Source organism: Xiphophorus hellerii, chromosome 7, assembly GCF_003331165.1.
Source record: "Xiphophorus hellerii strain 12219 chromosome 7, Xiphophorus_hellerii-4.1, whole genome shotgun sequence".
In the NCBI taxonomy this organism is placed as follows: Eukaryota; Metazoa; Chordata; class Actinopteri; order Cyprinodontiformes; family Poeciliidae; genus Xiphophorus; species Xiphophorus hellerii.
This window is the reverse complement of record NC_045678.1, coordinates 145,187-165,581: the sequence shown is the minus strand read 5'-3', so window position 1 is coordinate 165,581 and position 20,395 is coordinate 145,187. Positions and strand designations below refer to the sequence as shown.

Below are 20,395 nucleotides of genomic sequence, written 5' to 3'. Positions count from 1 at the left end.
TGTTGGTTTTACTGGCGGTTGGCAACAAACTGTTAGTAGCATTACCGCCACTTACTGGTACGGAGTGTGCTGCTGCTGCTGCTTCTTCTTCTTCTTCTTCTTCTGGAAATGTATTGGCGGTTGGCAAGAAACGTTATGTCAGCATTACCGTCACCAACTGGTAAGGAGTGTGGACCACATGACAAAAAAAATAAATTATATCCTATTATACAACTTACTCTGTTTCAGAAAATCAAATATAGCCTGATATCTTCTGCTTCCCGAGTCCTTTTGCAGTAAATCAACAATATCAAATTTCATTCTCATATTACTAAGGTTTCTAATTAACTTGTTTTTCTGAATCAGATAATTCCTACAACTCATAACACGTTCCACTGTCTAATCTTCCCCGCAGTCACATTTCCCTGCCTGATGTTTCCCTATCAAAACTAGTGATCTATTCAATCCAGTGTGTCTGATTCTAAGTTGTGAAATAATTATCTCTTCTCTCCTGTTTCTTTCTGTTCTTCTCATTTGTCCAATTCTCTTTTGGATTTTATAAAACCCTTTCTTTTTTTCTACCCATAACATTTGCCACCTCTCTTGTTTTTTATTTAATTATACCCTTTTTTTCTGTCATACTAAAACTAACATTAATATCTATCCTTACCTGATTGGTACTCTCCTCAGCCATTTCATTCCCCTTAATCCCGTGATGTGTTGGAACCCATACAAAATTTTACTGTTAGCCCCATCAGTAAATTTTTATAGAATCATATTGATTCTGTACATTTTTTTGTATTTCATTTAATATATCTGGGCTTCTGTCTGATTGATTATTTTGCTAACTGACTAATGAAGAACTAGAATCTCAGCAAATGATAGGATAGGTTTTAATGATCTGACCTCTTCCACCCATTGAACTGTTAAAAGCAAAGCAAGCATTTCTCCTGTATAAACCCAGAATCCATCACTAATCCCTTTTCCTACTTTAATTTGAAACTGTGGCACAATAAATGCTATCGCTACCCTATTAGCTGTATTTTTTAAATTTAAGGACCAGGCAGAGCTGTGGAGACTTCAGGAGAGACGAACATAGGCATTGAGAGCCACGCTTGCTGACATAGCATAGCATGAGAGAGAGTCATAGGTACAGGACCTGCAATGTCTCTGAGCATTCTGAAACTAATTTACTAGAATGGTATGGTGAACAAACACCTGCTGCGATAAGCCACATTAGGTGATGGATTTAAATGCCGTTTTACCCATTGTTCATCAAGGAATAGACATTTTTTATTTATATAGCACATTTCTGGCAACAAGGCAGTTTGAAGAGCTTTAGAAGAAAGTACGGAACCCAAAGCAAGGCAAAAGTAAAGTCCTAAGCTAAGTATTGATTCCTGAAAGAATTCCATAGTTCTTAAACTAATAGGGGATAGAGAATGTTGCCATTGAAGTGCCAGGGAGCTGGGTTAGGGACTTACTAAAGACCGGTGCTAGATCATGATATTCGGCAGGTAGAGTGGTTAGATCAGGAGGGTCTGCTTCTTGTAAATTTGCCAGGGATGGACCTGGAGGAACTACTGACTGCAATGAAATGACCTACAGAACCACAAAACAGACACTGGTTTGAGCTCATTCTTCTTTGTCATTCTTCCAGGGTTAAACAGGTGTGACCGTCCTGCATAGGCTCTGGCTCAGGTAAGCTTTGTGGGGAAGAAGAAAGAAATGTTGATGGAACCATAGCAGTCAAAAATCTGGATGAGGTGGCTTGTTTGGACTTCTCTTTATTTCACTCTCTCAAGCGGTTGTCTAATCTAGTGGCCAAGCATAATGAGTTCGTTCAGGGTCCCAGGTTCATCTAGAGTTGCTAACTTGTCTTTTAGCGTTTCACTAAGAGCCTGAAAGAACACACTCTTAAGAGCAGACTCGTTCCAACCAGATGCTGCTGCCTTTATTCTGAAATCTACAGCGAAGTCAGAAACTGGCCTTTGTCCTTGTTTTAAAGTCCATAGACTTCTAGATGTTGCCGTGTTGTCTGATCCTTGTTGAAAAATCAATTTAAACTCCCTTAAGAACTCCTCAAACATACATCCAAAGTCTGCAGGATTGGGAAACCTGGCCTCCGCCCACTCTAAGGCTCTGCCGGACAGAAGGGAGGTAACGTAAGCTATCTTGGCACCATCGTGAAAAAAGCTTTGAGGGGAATGGTTAAAGGCTAGTGAACACTGTAGAAGAAATCCTCCACAATGACTTACATCACCTGTGTATTTCTCAGAGGTAGGTGGATGAATCTCTGAATACCCAGGCCGGATTGGTGGAGTGGGAGCCGGAACAGGATCAGGGGCAGTGCCCAGCTCCAGCTATATTTATGGATAAATATAGCTGCGTCTCATTAGTACAAAAGTGTTTATACCATCAGTATGTCATACAGAAGAACAGTATATTTCTCCCTCGTGATGCCTTAATCCAGCCAGAGCTTCAGCTCTATGTTCACCTGAGGCACAGCAGGACTGAAGTATCCTCAGACCTGTTTCATTCCCTGTAGTCAATCCTATCCTAGTAGAAACTAGTACCTTGTACTTGGTTTAACCAGAAGATTTGGGCTCTTGGCTGTTGAGAAACGGTTGCTTCCTGGGGACATGATATGTGTTTATGTTTTAAATTTTACCCTATAGTTAATGTTTGCCTGTGACGTACAGTACAGACTAAAAGTTTGGAAACACCTTTTAATTCAATGAGTTTCCTTTATTTTCATAACTATTGACATTGTAGATTCACACTGAAGGCATCAAAACTATGAATAACACATGTGGAAATATGCACTAAACAAAAAAGTGTAAAACAACTGAAAATACCCCTTATATTCTAGTTTCTTCAAAGTAGCAACCTTTTGCTGTGATTACTGCTTTGCACACACTCTGCATTTTCTTGATGAGCTTCAAGAGGTAGTCACCTGAAATGGTTTTCACTTCATAGGTGTGCCCTGTCAGGTTAATAAGTGGGATTTCTTGCCTTATAAATAGTCATGAAAATAAAGAAAACCCATTGAATTAGAAAGGTGTGTCCTAACTTTTGGTCTGTACTGTATGTAATACGGCAAAAACTCTGCATGATACTTGTATAGACTACGATTTAAATTACCACCTTGATGCACTTCCCTTCTTTTGCATGAATGTCCTAAAACATTATGGATGCAAACAGTTGTTAAAAGTAATCTAAAATATGTGTCCTCTTGTGGTTTGGATACTAAATTAAGGACAGTCAGCTAATAGGTGGTTAAAGAAGTGTTCTTTTAGATAACAAGGAATGATTATGTACGTGGAGGAGTTCAACATATATTAGAGAAACCAGCCATTAAAAGAAAAAGAAAAAAATAGAGATCTTGAGAATTTTTGAACTCAAGCAAAGACAAAACGTACATTTGCTATGTCATTATAGGCTACCTATTTTTTTCTAGCAAATAGGACTATTATCATTTGAAGGAATGATAAGTCATTCCTTTAACTTTGAAGTCAAAAGTAAAAGACACACACAAAACCAATTCTACTGACGTAGTCTTTATATTTTAATAGGCATCATAAACAGGGCAGAAGAGACAATAACAAGTAGAAGCTTAAACCTTGGTGATAACCCAGGCAAAAAGTCTGATTTTTGCTTTTTACACAGTATGCAAAATATCTGTCATCCCTAGTGAGGGTAATTTACCACCATATATTCATATAATACATAATTTATGCTTAAATTAGTGCTGAAGTATACTTTAAACACTTTAGAAACTGGCTGCCAATACCTGTTATGTCATAAATTACATTAAGATCAATATTCCATAGATGTAATTTTAGCTCGTCAGGGTTGAGATGTCACATGGTTACTGAACATACGTAGTTTCTGTCTGGAAACCCAGTTCATATCTACAGATTGTGTAAGCATAGTAACTTATATATACTAAAATCAAACCTACACCCGCTTTTCCAGAACATAAAGAAAATATCACCGTAACCAAATAACATTTCCAAGTGTCAAAACTAAAATGATTTTCTGTTTTTACCACTGAACAGACCATGGAGTCAGGCTCTTCCTCTCTTCCTGAAAACTCACATACTGCTGAAGATGACTACTTCCAACTAACTTTAGTTGGTTATGTCTATTTTGTCCTCACTGAAAAATGCCTGGAGAGACTTTCCCTTAGAAATATACTTGATGTTTTCAATTTCACCACCACTGTTGTTGGGCTTCTGAAAATGAATTTCCAGGTGGTCCTGCAGGTCCTCCTCATCCTCCACATTATCAATGCCTTCCAGAAGAACGGTTCGCCTTGATGAACCGCATGATGTCTGAAATGAATAACAAACATAAGATCAACTTGCATAATGATGTGGGACATACGGTGCCCAAGATTTTCAAAGCATTAATTGATTAGTGTTGTGGTTGTGGAGTGACATGGAGTAGGCAGAAATGGAGAGAGCAACATCTGGAGTAGGGCAGATGTTCTGTTTATGGGAATGAGTAAGATGCTGCATAGAGTAATTATGCAGACGAACATAATTCAGACTTGATCCGTCATATTTAGAATTATTACCATGGCAAGACTTTTATTTTGAAGACCAATTCTACTATAACAGGGAGTGGCATGTCCATTAGATTAGCTTGGAACATGAGTAATCAATAGCTGCTTTCCCACTGGCAATTCGCTCCCTAACCAGTTAATGTGCGGTTCGGTTCTAACCCAGGTAGTGAGCTTTTCCATGATTCTCTGTTCCTCACTATTGCTGGTGGGATGAGAGCAGCAGCAGCTGTGCTCAACTCTCTGCTGATGTTTGCAGCAACACTCAGCAATGGAGAAACCTCCAGGTTCTGGTTCTGATGGACTCAAATAAACCCAGATAGGGAATAAATAAATCCAGCATAATGATAAATACTCAGATCAGCTGATTATTTTGCTCTACATATAAATAAAATTACATTAATTAAATGTGCAACCTTTTTTATTTAGGTAAAGCAGTCAAAAGATGTAAACCAATATCCAGACCCGAGCTTTATAATTGTTTTTTTTAAATCCAAAGGAAAAAATGAAATTCACATCATAAGCTAATATTATTTAGTTCAAAGTGTTTCCCACTGTCTCCACTAAACTACAGCTCTGACAGAAAGCTGACCACAACTGAACCGTTTCTCTTTTTATTACTGTCAGTTCTTCAGAGAGATGAGCTGCTAGCTGTGCTGCTAAATCAGTCATTCTGCTCCAAAATTTAAAGTGTTCCTGGTGCTGAGTGTGATTAAACTCATAATTACGCTCCTCTACACTGAGCAGCTCTCTGGTAGCAGACAGCATGTCCACAGTCCACAGCTAAACTATAATGTTGTTTGGAGTTTTCAGTGAGGTAAATCACGAGCCAATCATGGACGAGGACCAAACCAATTGGAGGTGCTCTAGTGGAAAAGTGTGTAATATGATTAAACATGGAGTGGGAATATAGCACCACAGCTAAAACCGCAGGGTAATGCTCACTGCCACAAAGCAAACACTGTACAGAAATGGTTTGAGGAGAAAAATACCTTTCAACTTATCGAAGTACGTCTTGTAGACCAACTCCCAACTCAGAGGACTGTTTACTCACTTATCTGATACCAGAACCAGTGTCTGTCTCTGATTCTCCTGCAGTCTCTTCTCTCATGTTTACATTAGTATCTGTTTTAAAATGTTCTGCTGCCCATCTATGACCTGTTTATGAAGAGTTCACAGTTGGCTGGTTGTAGCACAGGACCCGTCTGAAGAGGCCAGTGTCCTTGCCTCTTCAGATGTCCTGTTGCATAAAGGCTTGACAACCTTCAACTCATGCATCTCAATTATTAGTTTGTTCTGATGGGTGCATTAGCATCCAGGGACAGAGTAGTTCTATCAGCTTCCACTGCCCTCGAGATTAAGGTCAATTTGTCGCTGCTTGCAGCTACTATAACCAACAAGGAAGAACCAACTCCATCTGCTGTAAAGTTGATTCTGGTTGTGTTCATTAAGGTGTTAGAAAGCTACCAACACTGTTTTTCCTCATTCTCCGGTTCGCATCACAAAGACAACCTGTCACTGGTTAGCTACCTGTGTCGACTTTACATCCACTGTTTACTACTTCTGTTACATTTGATTCCTATTGCCACATCCACTGCCAGGCTTACCTATCAAGTCACTATTGACACCTCTCACAACTGTGTTTGTTGTTTTTTTTAGAAATTTCTGATGGCACATTTAGGACAGTACAGAGGTCAAGAGCAGGGCAGAGGTGCGCCTCCAACTGGTTTGGTCCTGATCTGCCCAGCCAGATTCAGTTTCCATTAGCAGATCCAGCATGGCTCTGCCTTTTTGTATTGTGAGTTGGAGTCAGACTCAAGTCACAAACTGAATCGTCAATTTGCTAGGACTTGAGAAGTAAATGTTAATCTGACAAGAAAAACCTAAGACCATTTGTGTTGGAAAACAGGACCTTTTTTATGCACACTTTTGCCCATGAAGAACAAATTCTTTGAGGAATGAATGATGGACAGAAATATTTATAAAGGATAAAATAAACAGAACTGTTTGTAGGACGAGTGTATTGTCTCTTACTTGAAACTTCTCCAACTTGTACTCATACGCTGGTCCAACCTTGACATTAACTTCAGATTCAAGATTTACTTTGTACACTCCTTTTCTGGCCAACCTCCAGGCAACTATACGCACACACACAAAGACAACATTTCAGCATGGAATTCATCATTAACTCAAAAATTTGATTTTATTATCTTTACACTAGTGTCCATTCAAAATGAATGGATTGTGTCCATTCAGACACAATCCATAGGCAATTTAATAAGTTTTTTTTACTGATTAAAATAACTGGAGAGTACTTATGGCATGATCTCAGTCTCAAACTTCTAGCAATTTCGGGGTTCAAATAAGGTTAGGTTAAAATTTATTAATCCCGTAGGGAAATTGAGGTTATCTGTTGCTCACACATTAATTCACATCCACACAGCATTAAAATCGTACAACTGGAGACATCCATAAAAGGTACAAGAATATAATAAATACATTACCATTAAAAAGAGGTCTAGTAAAAGTGCTTAAATATGTTAACATACTAGTTACCCCATCTCCCTCCCTTCACCCTCCCAAAGATAGCAGCATTATAAAGCCTAATGGCCTGTGGGACAAAGGAGTTTTTAATCCTCTCAGTTGAACAACCCAGTGAGAGGAACCTGTCACTGAAGGAGCTCCTCTGGTTGGAGAAAACAGTGTACAGAGGATGGCTGGTGTTCTCCAGGACTACACTAAGTTTAGACAGTGTCCTCTGTTCCACAACCGTCTCCACAGACTCCAGGCTCACACCGACCACAGATCTGCAGATGAGGCGGTTCAGTCTCTGTGTGTCTCTCTTTCTTGCATTGCCCCCCCAACAAACGATTGCACAGAATATAACAGTAGACATAATGGACTTATAAAACATGTACAGGAGCTTAGAGCACACATTGAAGGAGGACATTCTCCTCAAAAAGTACATTCTGCTTTCTTGTACACATTATCTACATTGGAGAACCAGTTCAGCTGATTGTCTAGTTGTTGGCCCAAGTATTTGTATGTGCTGACCACCTCCACCTCAAATACTTGCAAATAAAAAAGCATTTACCTTATAGCACTAAATTATTGTACAGGAATGATCTGTCAAGTTTTGAATCTATTTCAATCTTAGTATAAAGAAATTAATCCTTCATATTAAAATCTTGTAGTTTCTATATTTTTCCTTCCCTATTTCAAGTGCATTTCTTTGACAAAATAAACCTTTCAGACAGGTGTCTAAATGGTACTTACTGTACATAGCACTTCGAGGACTACAAAGCACTTCACTTTGTAGTGTTTTCACATACTGATGCTACTGGATAGCAGCCACAGCTTGAAATAAACCTAGAGCAATTACTAATAAAACACTTAGCTGAATCTAAGTAAATCTGTTGGGCCACACGTTGACACTCAGACAATAATTCTGAGTGCCATACCTTATGACTTGCTACTATACCATGTTATGTAGACTTCAAGGTAAATGGGTAACAAAGGACACACGTAGGTTGTTTTGGCATTTTACTACATCTCAGTGTGTGTGACCCTGAGAGTAATACCTCCAGGTTTCAAAAATGTAATGGACCCAGTTCCAGTCTTGCCATCGTAATCCACACTTTCCACTTCTCCTCCTCCCCTGGTTGGTCTGGAAAAGCTGATCTCCAGACGGTCCTCCATTCTGTCCTCCGGCATGGCAGGGGGGATGTTGTATACTTTCAGCTCTTTTCTGGACACATCCACATGGACCTGCACAGATAAAACAAAGGTATTGCAAAAAAGAGTTATTTCATAATGCAATGTTTGAGTGGTAATGACAATATTTACACTATGTTCACACTTTATATATTCTATGTAGTCAGACGTCAGTGTAACATGCGACCCTCAAAGATGTTAGGTGTTGGTTGGCAGAATGAGCAAAGCAAAATGAATGAAATTTATCAAAAAGGGGAGAAGCAAGGGCAAAAACTCAGTGAGTGTGAATGATGCAATCCTGATTATATTCAACACCATCTATAATATCAGTGCACACCTTTGTCTATCTAACCATCTGTCTTTATAAAGCATAGCAAACCCTGAGAAAATGATTTAACCACCATCATAATAGCCCTTCCACTCAGTGTCTAAATGCCAGTTGTCAGTTTTTCTAAAAAGTGCAGCTGAACCAGAAGCATCTGAATTGACACCACCTAAGTTATCTCTCGAGTGACCTCTAGATTCAACAATTACACAAGGAAGGAATGAGTTAGATTTGTTATGGACAGCTGTGAGCAAATATATTACTAAAATGTCTCCTTCAGGAAGTATTTGATTTTTTCTTTGCTGTGTTCTGACATATTAATGCATTATTTGTCCCAGCCTGTTTAAATTTAGTTTCCCAGTCAATATTTGTCTAAGTCCTTCACACTTAGAAATTCTCTGCAATTCAGCAACAGTCACACATTACGCTCACATACTGGTCGAAACCAATCAGAGATTGTGAAGGGCAGGAGCAATCCCATCTGATTGACAATGATGATCTCACCCTCTCAAAAAAAATTTAAAAAGTGGTGGAGTGATCACAGTGATGGTCACTGATTAATAAAAATAATTGGAATTTGTTGATATTTCCATTGTGATTTTAAAAAGAAACATTTGTTTTTCGTGTTTGTTTAAAATCACTCAAGAAATGTGCAAAAATTTGAATAATCTATAATTCATCAGTGGTTCCGTTTTATTGGTAAATCTGGATTTTATTATATACCTCAAACTTCACAGATGTTCCCAAGGTAAGTCCTTTTGGTTTCACATTCAGGGTGGTGTCTTCACAGGACACACGGCAACCAGGGAGCTTCAGGATTTTTTGAGCCACTAGAGGACACACAACATGACAGAAATACAGATCTTATAAAGAGCCAATGAGATGAGAGTCTGAGACGTTCTTAAATGAAACTCAGCAACTACTTATATGTGCAAAATGTCCTGCAGATCCACATATATGTCAAGGAAAGACTGAAGTGCAGTAATTTAGTTTTTTTTTAGTTTTCCGCAAGTTTATTGGAATTACTAATGTGAAGAGAAAGAACCTTGTGATTTTTTGTTTTTTGCAGGCTAAACATATGATTGCTCTGAAGTGGAGGAACACAAAAAGACCAAAGATAAATGGATCAAACTATTGAGCAACAACCTAGCAAAGGAAAAACTAACTTATATAGCAAAAGGGAAGGTTGAAGACTTTAAAGATATTTAGTTACCCTTTCTACATCTTGTCAAACTTTTTTTTGTACAGAGTGAGCCCTGGGCTTTTGGGGGGGGTGGGTCGTGGGATTGCACTGTATGTTTTTAATCTTTATTTATTTTTCATGTTTTTTGTATGTTTGTATAAGAGAAAATTCTGATAAAAATATTTGGGGGAATAAGATTCTATGAACACAGAGACACACAGGGGTTTAGAAGAATGCTCTGAAATTCTAGTTTAACCACCAAAAACAGGAAGTCAGTCAACTGTACAATTTGCAAGGAATGATACCATAAAACTAGATAATGTGTTCATGGCCAACCCAGTGCACATTAAGCGTGTGCACTCCCACATGTTCACAACCCACGTTTGTATCAGAAGAATTAATATTGGGCCAATTCTAGACGTAGTTACTGAGGCATCACTGATCCCATATTGTTCCACCTTGTTGTCCGTTTATAACCATGTTGTTCATTAGAAAGATGAATGAGACTGTTCAGGCCATAATTAGGGCTCTCATTCTACAGGAGTGAGCAAACGGCTAATGTAGGACATGGCCGTTCGCCTGCTCCCAGTAGAGGAGGGAACCCTATTGTTTTTACTCAATTTTTCTATTCTTCTTCTTATGACGTTTTTCTGCTGAAACTGATACTGAAGCCTACCTCCCAAAATTTATTACAACTTTTCAGCCCCCGCCCCAGAAAAGCTTAGCGGGGGGGGCATTGGCTTATTTTTTATTTTTTTGGAGGGGAGGGGGCAGGGTGAACGAGTTTTTACTTTAATGTAAATACATAAACAAACCTTTAAGTATGTAATCTTTCAAATAAAATAACCATGCTTATTAATATGAAATAAACAATAAGGATGTAAACAATGACATATATAAAATGTTGAGGAACTAATTTGCATAAACAGCTCATATTGCAGAAATCTAATAATTAACTATTTCCGATCTCTGAAGTCTATTTCTTTAAATGCAAAATCAATCTATACGAAGCAATAATATTACTCAAGTAAAAGAAAAAGTACAGTGCAGTAAGGCAAATCTTATAAGTACCTTTTTTTCTCCCAGAAGTTAGTCAACCAAGTATAACCAGTACTATCCACTTTTGAATATATGTAACCTGGTTGTGTTTCTCTTTTGCTATAATTACACAAAATGCCATTTTTTTCGTTATTTGTATTGTTTCTTACCTGACTGAAACACCTCTAGAAAAAACTGTCATTGTTTTAACTGTGTTACTTTAAGAGCGGAAGCCCTGCCTTTTTATTTCTTCTTCTGTGGTATTGTCTTTAAATTGTTTGCGCCCCTTACACCCTCCCCCTTTGTCATGTTGTCCTGTGGGAGTGGTGTGTGCTGTTTATTTTTCATCTAAATACATCCAGTTATTTATAGATCTATTAAGTTAATTTTTGTTATGTACTTTTGTTTTGTGTAAGACTTGGAGCGGGCAGCCTATAACACGGTTGTTTTCTATATGTTGTTCTCATCAAAATAAATCAAGAAACCATCCTTTTTAAAGACAAACCGTGTCACTGATTACTCAAAACCAGCAAGACGCAGAAAGGATCCGGTTACATACAGTATAGATAACAAAATAATTAGTAGCCTATACTTGTTAACAAGCTTAATGTGATATTAGCATTAGCTAGTCATCATTTAGCTAACATTACCTGCATCCAACGACATTAATCAACTCAGTTAGCTTGGGGAGGAAAACTGTGCAAAGTTCTTTGGTTTTTGCTGGTTTGCTGCGATGATTCTAACACACACCTGCACAAGGGAGTAAATCCCATCTCATTATTGGGGGGGGACAATAAACAAAGAAATTTCTTAAGCATAATTTGGGATTCAAATTCAAATGGGGGGGGGGTCAAAAAAGTTACAGTGAAATGTAACGTGGTTTAAAAATTTTTAATGTGTTCAACCTGCAGGACCCAAAATGACTAGTAAGTGGTAATGTTCAACAAACGTGTGTTTTTCTCAGTAAACAAACTGTTGAGACCCACAGAAGTGAAGTTAAAATTTAAATGTTGTTTAGATATGAGTTTGGTTCAGTGTCACTGATCTAATCTCTGCTACACCTTTACATGCAAGACTCTAAATAAAAAGTTTTAATGAGTGACTCCACGTAATAAAATTCCTCATAAATATTAATTTATTGTAGTGGCTCTCAATACAATTTATGGGCTATTTAAATTATAGCTTAAGTTGCTTTATTTTTAGACCTTTTTTGGTTTTCTCGTGTCCTGGATGGCTGAGAACCAACAAGTAGATAGAAATAATGAATATCTGGGAAGTATCATAATTTAAAGTTAATGCTCAAAGTACCAAGGTTTTTCTGGAAAAATATCCAGATTTTATTGTGTGGTTTTAAACTGTCTACATTGAATATAGTAAGAAATAAAGGCATACTTTCTGTTTTCCTGTCAGCTGCTCTGCATTATCGCGCCTCTGCTCTCGGCTTCCACCGAGCTGTTGGCTGGCAGTAACGCACAGCCTCTTTCTCCCCCCCCCCTGTCCTAACTAATGAACTGCAAAAGATTTGAGAAGAATCACATTTGAAGCTACCAGGAATCCATTATCTTCCAGTGCTGTCATATTTCAGAACTGAAACCTACCTGGAGTTCCCAGAAGTACAATATGTTCAGAGCTCAGAGACATGGCCAAGGTAAGGAAGGCTGAAACCCGAGCACCGCCGAACAAGACCAATAAGTTGAAACATCAAGACTGGGCCAAGACATATCTGAAGATGTTTTTTTCAAAAGACTACATGGACTGACAAGAGTGACTCTTGACATACCAGGTAGATGGGCCCGTGGCTATGGTCATTCTTTACTGGCTATGGTCATTCTTTACTGGCTATGGTCATTCTTATCTGGCTAGCCAGTAAAGGCTTTAAAGATGAAATAATAACAAAGTGTGCCTCTGCCTCACAACACCTAAACCTCATTGAGAACTTGTGAGCCCTTCTTAAACAGGGGATTTAGGTGAAGGAAAACAGTACACATTTCTGGACAGTGTCTGGGAGGCTGTGGTTACTGCTACACAAAAAGTTGATAGTCAACAGATCAAGAAACTGATGGACTCCATGAATGAAAGGCTTATACAGTAACTGTTATTGAAAAGAAGAGTGGCTATATTCGTCACTGATTTATTTTTTAAATGTCACAAAAGTTTATTTGTCAATTTTGAGCTGTATGCTTATGATTCTCACTATGAATAAATGTGTCTGTATTATTGCTTTGAATTTTGTGAACCTGTAGACATTTGTTTGAATGGATGCTATGCAGTTAAATTAAACTGAATCTTTTTCATATCAACCACATTACATAATGTGCAAACAGTACCACATATATAAGAAAACAACAATGAAGTCCTGTTTACCTTTCTCTTCCTCAAAAGTGATGAGAGCCTGCCCTCCTAGTAGGAGAACTGCAGCTCTCTGGCTGATGGTAAACACTCCTCTCACTGAATGACTGATGTCTTCTCCCTCCCCATTCTCCTCTCTGATAAGAGACAGAAACTTCACTTCTGTCTCAGGAATCTGGGCATAGATCTAGACAAGGAATACAGTTAGCCTTCATTTAAATTTATATGCTGTTATTGCCCCTGTGAATAATCAAATATCTATTTAAATCAAACATCTTTAATCTAAACAACTTTTATTATTTGGGTGACTTTTTTTAGAACACCCAAATTCATATACTTTAGTAGAAATGATAAACAAACAGGACAATTTATGCTTAAAAACCAGAAAAAATTACATTCTCACCTTGAATTTGTGCTTCAGTTTTGAAGCCTCGGTTCTCTTAGCCTCCAATTGAGCTTTACATCGCCTCAGTTTATCCAATATATCTTGTCTGTGTTTAGAAAGCTTCTGGATTTCATCCTTTATAAAAAGTGATTAAATATATATCATAACCATCTCCTTCCCAATAACCTGTAAGTGTAAACAAAGAGTCAGACATACCTTGACTTTTTCCAAATCTTGATTGAATTCTTTCTGGCAAGACTCCTGCTTTTCAGCTTTAGCCATCATTTCTTGTTTGGCATTCTCCTTTAATTCATCTTCGTCCAGTTTTTCCAGAATCATCCTGGCTTTCACGTCATCAGCTTTCTCAACTTTAATCTTTATATATACATACACAGACACACATGCATCAAAGAAAAGGAATACAATACTCTCTCTGATGTGCAGTATGTGTACATGGGACTTGTGGCAGAGATTTTTTTCTCTTGTTCTGCTAAATTAGCTATACTCTGATTAATAAACCTATTTAAAGAGCTTAAATTCTATATGTAATTCCAAAAGCTGAGATGCTGCTTCTACAAGTGGGGAAGGTCAACAACTCCTGCAACTGTCTGAATGTCCCTTCTTCTCTAGTCTGTCGCAGGCAGTGATGTCAGTAACTGCCTGCGACAGTTACTGCCTGCGACAGTAATGGACCACTTTTTTCCACTTAACGAGTAATTTAACGCGTTGCTATTTCAAATCCAGTAGTCAGACTACAGTTACTTATCGAAATCACTTTGCGTTACTATTATCTTTTGTAATTAAATGTTCTTTCCTGTAAGCGTCTTGGAGAGTGACTGACGTTTCTGTGCGACATTATCAGCAACAACAGAAATGTAAACAAGGGAGGGAGATGCGCATTTTGTTGCTTGAAACATAGAAACTATTTTGAGTTTCGGTAGCCAAGTCTGATTATTATAAGCAGCTTTGTGCTTGTTTTTTTGTAAAGTCGCTCGCAAATTTAATGAGTCGTGGGTTGCGCTTTTTGGGCTAGGAAATAAGCAGACATAAACACCAGAATTTGTCTGACATCCAGTTAGTTTTAGTCAGACTCTCCCTGTCCATCATTTCCCGGACGATCCCTTCCACTGTGTCTTTGTTAATGTCAAGGTAATATGACGTCGAGCTTCGCATTGCTCTACGACAAACTGCAAACAATAAACGTGAAAACAGCCACGAATGAACGAGTTCGTAAAGTTGCGCAACTAAGCGGTATTATAATTATTAATATAATATTAAGATAAGTGTCACAAATCTGTGCAGCAGCCATCTGAGTTGTGGAGCAGCAGGAGGAGCGCTGTGTGCTGCGCTCTGACACCAAACGCAGGGCCGTAACCCACAATCTGGAGGCTGGGGGGAGGGGAGAGGGCTCTATTTAGAGTTTTCCAGACAACAGTGGAACACACAATAATATGCACAAATTACTAAAGTTTTTTTTTTGTACTGTTGTAACCAGTAAACAATTTTCCCTTCAGTTCAACCGTATAAGGGGAGACACATTGTTGATGTTACCATTATAAAACAACTTACAATTAAGTATTGACAAAGCTCAATGTGATGTTCACAGGTGGCTGAGCGTTGTTGTTAGAAGCTGCTGAAAGTAACTAAAAAAGCGAATATTTTCGTAATCGAGTAATCTCTCGATTATTCTTACGATTAATCGAATAAAAAAAGATAAAATAAAACATTGGTAAATCTAACATAACAGCAGTATTACTATCGCATATCAACATCAGTCCAATTTTTCACAGTTGAGCTTCCCTAACAATAACTTTTCTTTAGAAAATTAACTCGTAACAATAATAGCTCACTTTCTAAGTTAACCTGAAGAAAAGTTATACAAAAATCTGAAATTATATTCAATTCAATAATAAAGAAGCAGGCTCACAAATACTAAAAAATGTCTATACTCCAGCTTTTCGTTCATGTATTCATTTTCAGTCAATTTAATAGATTAACTCTCACCTTGCCATGCCATTTATAGCTTTTGTGTTCATGTTAATGATGGGATTTGACACCTTTGTTCGTCACACAAAGAAAAACACATCGGTCGTGTGCCGCCACGACGTACTCCGCCACCGATTTGTTGAGACCGGGATGATATGAAATAAATTTTCCGGTACGTCTATAAAGCTACACTTACGTTAATTATCTAATGCCCAGACGCCCACAGTGTACAGCCTATCCGCTCACTTGTATAAATATACAGTATCTGCAGCGCTCTTCCCTGCTGTTCGCTCTGAACCAGGCAGCAGCTCCAGGACAAGAAAAGACTACCGTACTCCAGGCATCACGCCAGTCATTTTAAGGATGCTTATTGGTCCCCCCAAAAACGACAAAGACCTGGACATTATCATGAATCAATAAAATCCTCCCAGGCTGAACTTGAAAACTGGACGTTATGCTGCTAACAGTTTTTGTCAACAACTCAGGCGGAAGTGAGAGCACTTACAAGTAATAACCCAGCCGGTGCCGGTGTTATTATTTAGCACGGTGCGCTAAATAATAAAATAGAAATCAACAAAGCTTCGAGGCAGATAAATTTTCCTCAAAGAATTTTAATAATCAAGGTACTCGAATCACTCGAGGAATCGTTTCAGCCTTAGACAGAATCATGCAGTTGCTGCAGTTTTGTCGGGTGCACATCCATGATACATATCTCCCATTCCACCACATCCCAAAGGTGCTCAATCTATTGGATTGAGAACTGGTGACTGTGGAGGCCATTCAAGTACAGTGAAGTCATTGTCGTGTTCAAGAAACCAGAGATATCCTGCTGGAAGTAACCATCAGAAGATGGGTACACTGTGGTCATAAAAGGATATAGGACATGGTCAGCAACAATATTCAGATAGGCTGTGGCATTGACACAATGCTCAATTGGTACTAATGGGCCCAAAGTGTGCTAGGAAAATATCCCCCACATCATTGCACCACCACCATCAGCCTGAACAGTTAATACGAGGCAGGATGGATCCGTGCTCTCATGTTGTTGACACCAAATTCTGACCCTACCATCCGAATGTCGCAGCAGAAATCAAGAGTCATCAGACCAGGCAATGTTTTTCCAATCTTCTGTTGTCTCAATTTTGGTGAGCCTGTGCGAACTGTAGCCTGAGTTTCCTGTTCTTAGCTGACAGGAGTGGCACCCGGTGTGGTCTTCTGCTGCTGTAGCCCATCCGCCTAGAGGTTCGACGTGTTGTGCATTCAGAGATGCTCTTCTGCATATCTCGGTTGTAACGAGTGGTTATTTACTGTTGCCGTTCAATCAGCTTGAACCAGTCTGGCCATTCTCTTTTGACCTCTGGCATCAACAAGACATTTGCACCTTCAGAACTGCCACTCACTGGATATTTTCTCTTTTTCTCTCTGTAATCATAAGAGATGGTTGTGCGTGAAAATCCCAGTAGATCAGCAGCTTCTGAAATACTGAGACTAGCCTGTCTGGCACCAGCAAACTCTGTAATATTCAGATTGATCTGTTCCGTCTCACAATAAATGAGTCAACACCTTGTAATTAGGGGTGCACTGACAAGTCAGCTAGCCTATAAATTGGCCCTGATGTCATTCATTTTGGATCTCAGTGATCTGCCAATGCTTACATGTGAAGCTGTTCTTGTACCTCAACAAATGTCAACCACTTAAGATTTCTCCCTGTTAAAGGGAAGTTTTCCTCTCCACTGTTGCTACATGCATGCTCGGTATGGGGGATTGCTGTAAAGTCAATGACAGCGCAAGCAACTGTCTCTACATACTTATCCAGGAGGAGTGACCCAAGATTACTCAAGTTTGTAACACACACACATATTATTACTTTCTGATCATTTTTATATTTACAGCCATTTATCCATCCATCCATCTATTTTCTTACACCCTTGGCTGTAGTAGGGTTGGGAGGGGTGCTGGTGCCTATCTCCAGCGAGACATTTCGGGCGAGAGGCGGAGTACACCCTGGACAGTTGCCAGCCCATCAAAGCAGAGCCATTTATATCTTTTTAAATATACTCTATAGCCCCAATAGATCCTGCAGCAGCTTCAGTCCTGTTTCTGACCACACCAGCAAAAAACACCTGCCTTTAGTTTTGAATATCACAAAGTAAAAAGAAGTCATCAAGTAATTATTTGTAGTTTCTAGAATCATACATTTAGATACTTGGACTACCCTTTCCCCTCTGGCAGATGAGAATCCGGCGATTGTTTATAGCGCCCCCATCAGAACACCCACTTCCGTTACAAAAGCGAAACCAAAACCAACGACATTATGAATAAAAGTATATGTTTTATCAATGAAATAAAACAGTGGTATATATTTAGGCATATATTTCCTTTTTCACCTTCAATTCTTTCAGCTCCTTCTTCGCATCTTCAAGGTTGTCCATCTTTGGAATACTACTCATCTGACGAAAAGAAAAACAAGGCAAAAAGAATCACTCTATTCTCCGTCCGAACCCCTAAAGCGCTAACATATCAATTATTTACACGAACAACAATTACTTTTTAATCCATTAGTATAAAGCCCGCCATAACTTGGACGACGAAATCGAAACTTAAACCAGTAAGTCGGTTAATTACGTCGCAGGTATTAGAAGTTGGTTATTGTCCTACCTTTATTGGTGGCTGTTTTTAAAAAGGACCTTTTGCTAGTTTTTACGAAAGAGTATAAAAAAGTATCAAAGTTGTTTATAAACTGAGATAGAAAACCTGACCGGTGTTGTGCAGAGGTCCAAAGAACGTTTTTCCCCCAACACTTCTTGTCTACCGACTGTCACGCGCTGCTACCCAGCATTTTATAACCGACACGCCTAATGGTGCATTCAAGAATGCCTCGTACATCCAAGAATGCCAAAGTAGTTGTGCCGAGTTAAATAAAAAATGATTGAGTTAACTGTTACCATCATTCAACGTCTCCAGAGTCTAATTCAGTCCTTTCTTGTCTTTGGACATTTTCAAGGGGTTTTACTGTCCTGAATTGGTTTTTTTTTAAACGATAAAACTTCTTTCCTATTCTTTAAAGACTCTGAAAACAAAATATGACCGATTTAATTTCTTTTAAATGCTAACTATGTTGTGTATTCATTAAATTATTCTAGTACCCCATCTTTGAATAATTTACGAAGATTTTTTGTTTTCACTTGATAACTGTAACAGACTGTCCAGCACCATGGAAATCAGCAGCCCATACGTCAGTTTCAAATGAGACTGGAAGACTACTGATGTATACAAAAATACTGGCATCTTAAAAAAAATTAAACCCATTAACTACAAAATTTTATTTTGTTCTGTGAATCACATTAAATATTAATTTAGTTATCCTTCAAGATCATGGACTGACAGTGGTAATTCATAAGTGACAGACACAAAAACACAAGATTAAGAAAAATGAAAGTTGCCTATATGGTGTAAAAACTATTTACTAAGCAAACTATTTACTATGCCTAAGCATACATGTACTGTATGCTTAGGCAGAGATTACATTTACATTGCATTTATTTAAATAATAACTTGATTATATGTTGCAGAATTTCAGAAACTGGTTTTAAGGATTTGGAGTTTGGTCAGACTGAACCTGTCATTAAAATAATTAAATAATAGTTTTCAACAGTCTTAACACCCAATAATGCTATTTAGGAAGTTTTGCTTAAGACTTTGTTGATGTGTAATAATATATATTTTTAAATCCTATTTCCGAGCATTTTGGAGTTATCTTAACACACACCATTTTTAACACACGTTTATTTTGCGATTATTAATAAGTGACTGCTGTGGTAAGAGGAGAAAACTATAAATATATCGCTTGACTTTACTGCATGGCCAGCTCGCTGTTACTGTCTCTTACTCTGCAGTTGTGGAGTCACAATGTCTGGGATCATGAGCGCCCCCTGCCATGAGGCAAGAAAACTGCCTGCCTCACCTCTGCTGTTTCTGATCGCTCCTCAGCACACGAAACACTTTATACACACAGTTTGTGACAAAAAACACTGTACATTATATAAATAAGCTAAATTATGGAAAATCAGTTCATACATTAAATGCTTTTTAGCCATTTTATTGGCGACGTACAGACAGGAGGAACATGCTCTCATAGAATGGCAGCCAGTGAAGTTAGCGAGACGTTGATCGATCCCAGGTGAGGCTCAGCTCGCTGCTGCCTGAGCTTCGCTTCCGAGCATTTGAATGGGAAAATACGAAAATTCAGCGATTTTGAAGAAAAATAATCAGAATTGGTTATGGTAAATGAAAGATAGGTACTTTATAGTACAAACCACAGGGTGAAAAGAGCAATATAAATAATTTTATCATATTATTTTTCCATATGACAGGTCAGGTGAGGCTCTGCCTCACCTGCCTCCCCTGACCGCACGTCACTGATTATATATATATATAATCAAGACCACTGCACTTCTGAACTCTTACCGAATTAAAACATTAGTATTGTTTCTACATTAATATGAACTTGTTTTCTTTGCATTATTTGAGGTCTGAAAGCACTACAACGTTATTTTGACCATTTTTATTTTCTGCAAAATACTAAATTTGTGCTTGGAATTTTGGAGACATGTAGTAAGTAGTTCATAGAATAAAAGAACAATGTTCATTTAACTCAAACATATACCTTTAAAAAGTAAAATCAGAGAAACTGATTTTTAAGTGGTCCAGATCTATCCATCCATCTATCCACCCAGACCACAGGTGTCAAACTCCAGTCCTGGAGGGCCACTTTACTGCAACTTTTAGATGTGCCTCTGTTGCACCACACCTGAATAGAATAATTAGGTCATTAGCAAGGCTCTGGAGAATTTATCTACACAAGAAGGA

The 20,395-nt window shown here is 38.3% G+C and overlaps 1 protein-coding gene across 3 annotated transcripts; it reads right to left on the bottom strand.

Annotated features, from left to right (window-relative positions):
- Positions 1-3,523: 3,523 nt before the first annotated feature.
- nmi (N-myc (and STAT) interactor) lies at positions 3,524-18,369 on the bottom strand. 3 transcript variants are annotated; one of them, XM_032568117.1, is made up of 9 exons: positions 18,185-18,369; positions 17,914-17,976; positions 13,757-13,915; positions 13,559-13,675; positions 13,171-13,342; positions 9,309-9,415; positions 8,128-8,314; positions 6,581-6,684; positions 3,524-4,316 (listed from the first exon to the last, which is right to left on the bottom strand). In XM_032568117.1, the coding sequence occupies exons 2-9, from the start codon at positions 17,974-17,976 to the stop codon at positions 4,113-4,115; spliced, it is 1,113 nt and encodes a 370-aa protein (XP_032424008.1). In that variant the 5' UTR covers positions 18,185-18,369; the 3' UTR covers positions 3,524-4,112. The 3 variants fall into 3 exon arrangements, with proteins under 3 accessions (XP_032424008.1, XP_032424009.1, XP_032424010.1); XM_032568118.1 differs by lacking the exon at positions 18,185-18,369 and adding an exon at positions 18,074-18,164; XM_032568119.1 differs by lacking the exon at positions 18,185-18,369 and adding an exon at positions 16,595-16,948.
- Between the last annotated feature and the right edge of the window lie 2,026 nt (positions 18,370-20,395).

Excerpts from the sequence above, each read along its gene's own strand:
- nmi (XM_032568117.1), bottom strand. The coding sequence starts at position 17,976 with ATGAGTAGTATTCCAAAGATGGACAACCTTGAAGATGCGAAGAAGGAG. Across the intron at positions 9,416-13,170 it reads CACTTTTGAGGAAGAGAAAG|TGGCTCAAAAAATCCTGAAG; the intron begins GTAAACAGGACT and ends TGTGTCCTCTAG. Across the intron at positions 6,685-8,127 it reads TACATTTTTGAAACCTGGAG|TTGCCTGGAGGTTGGCCAGA; the intron begins GTATTACTCTCA and ends GTGTGCGTATAG.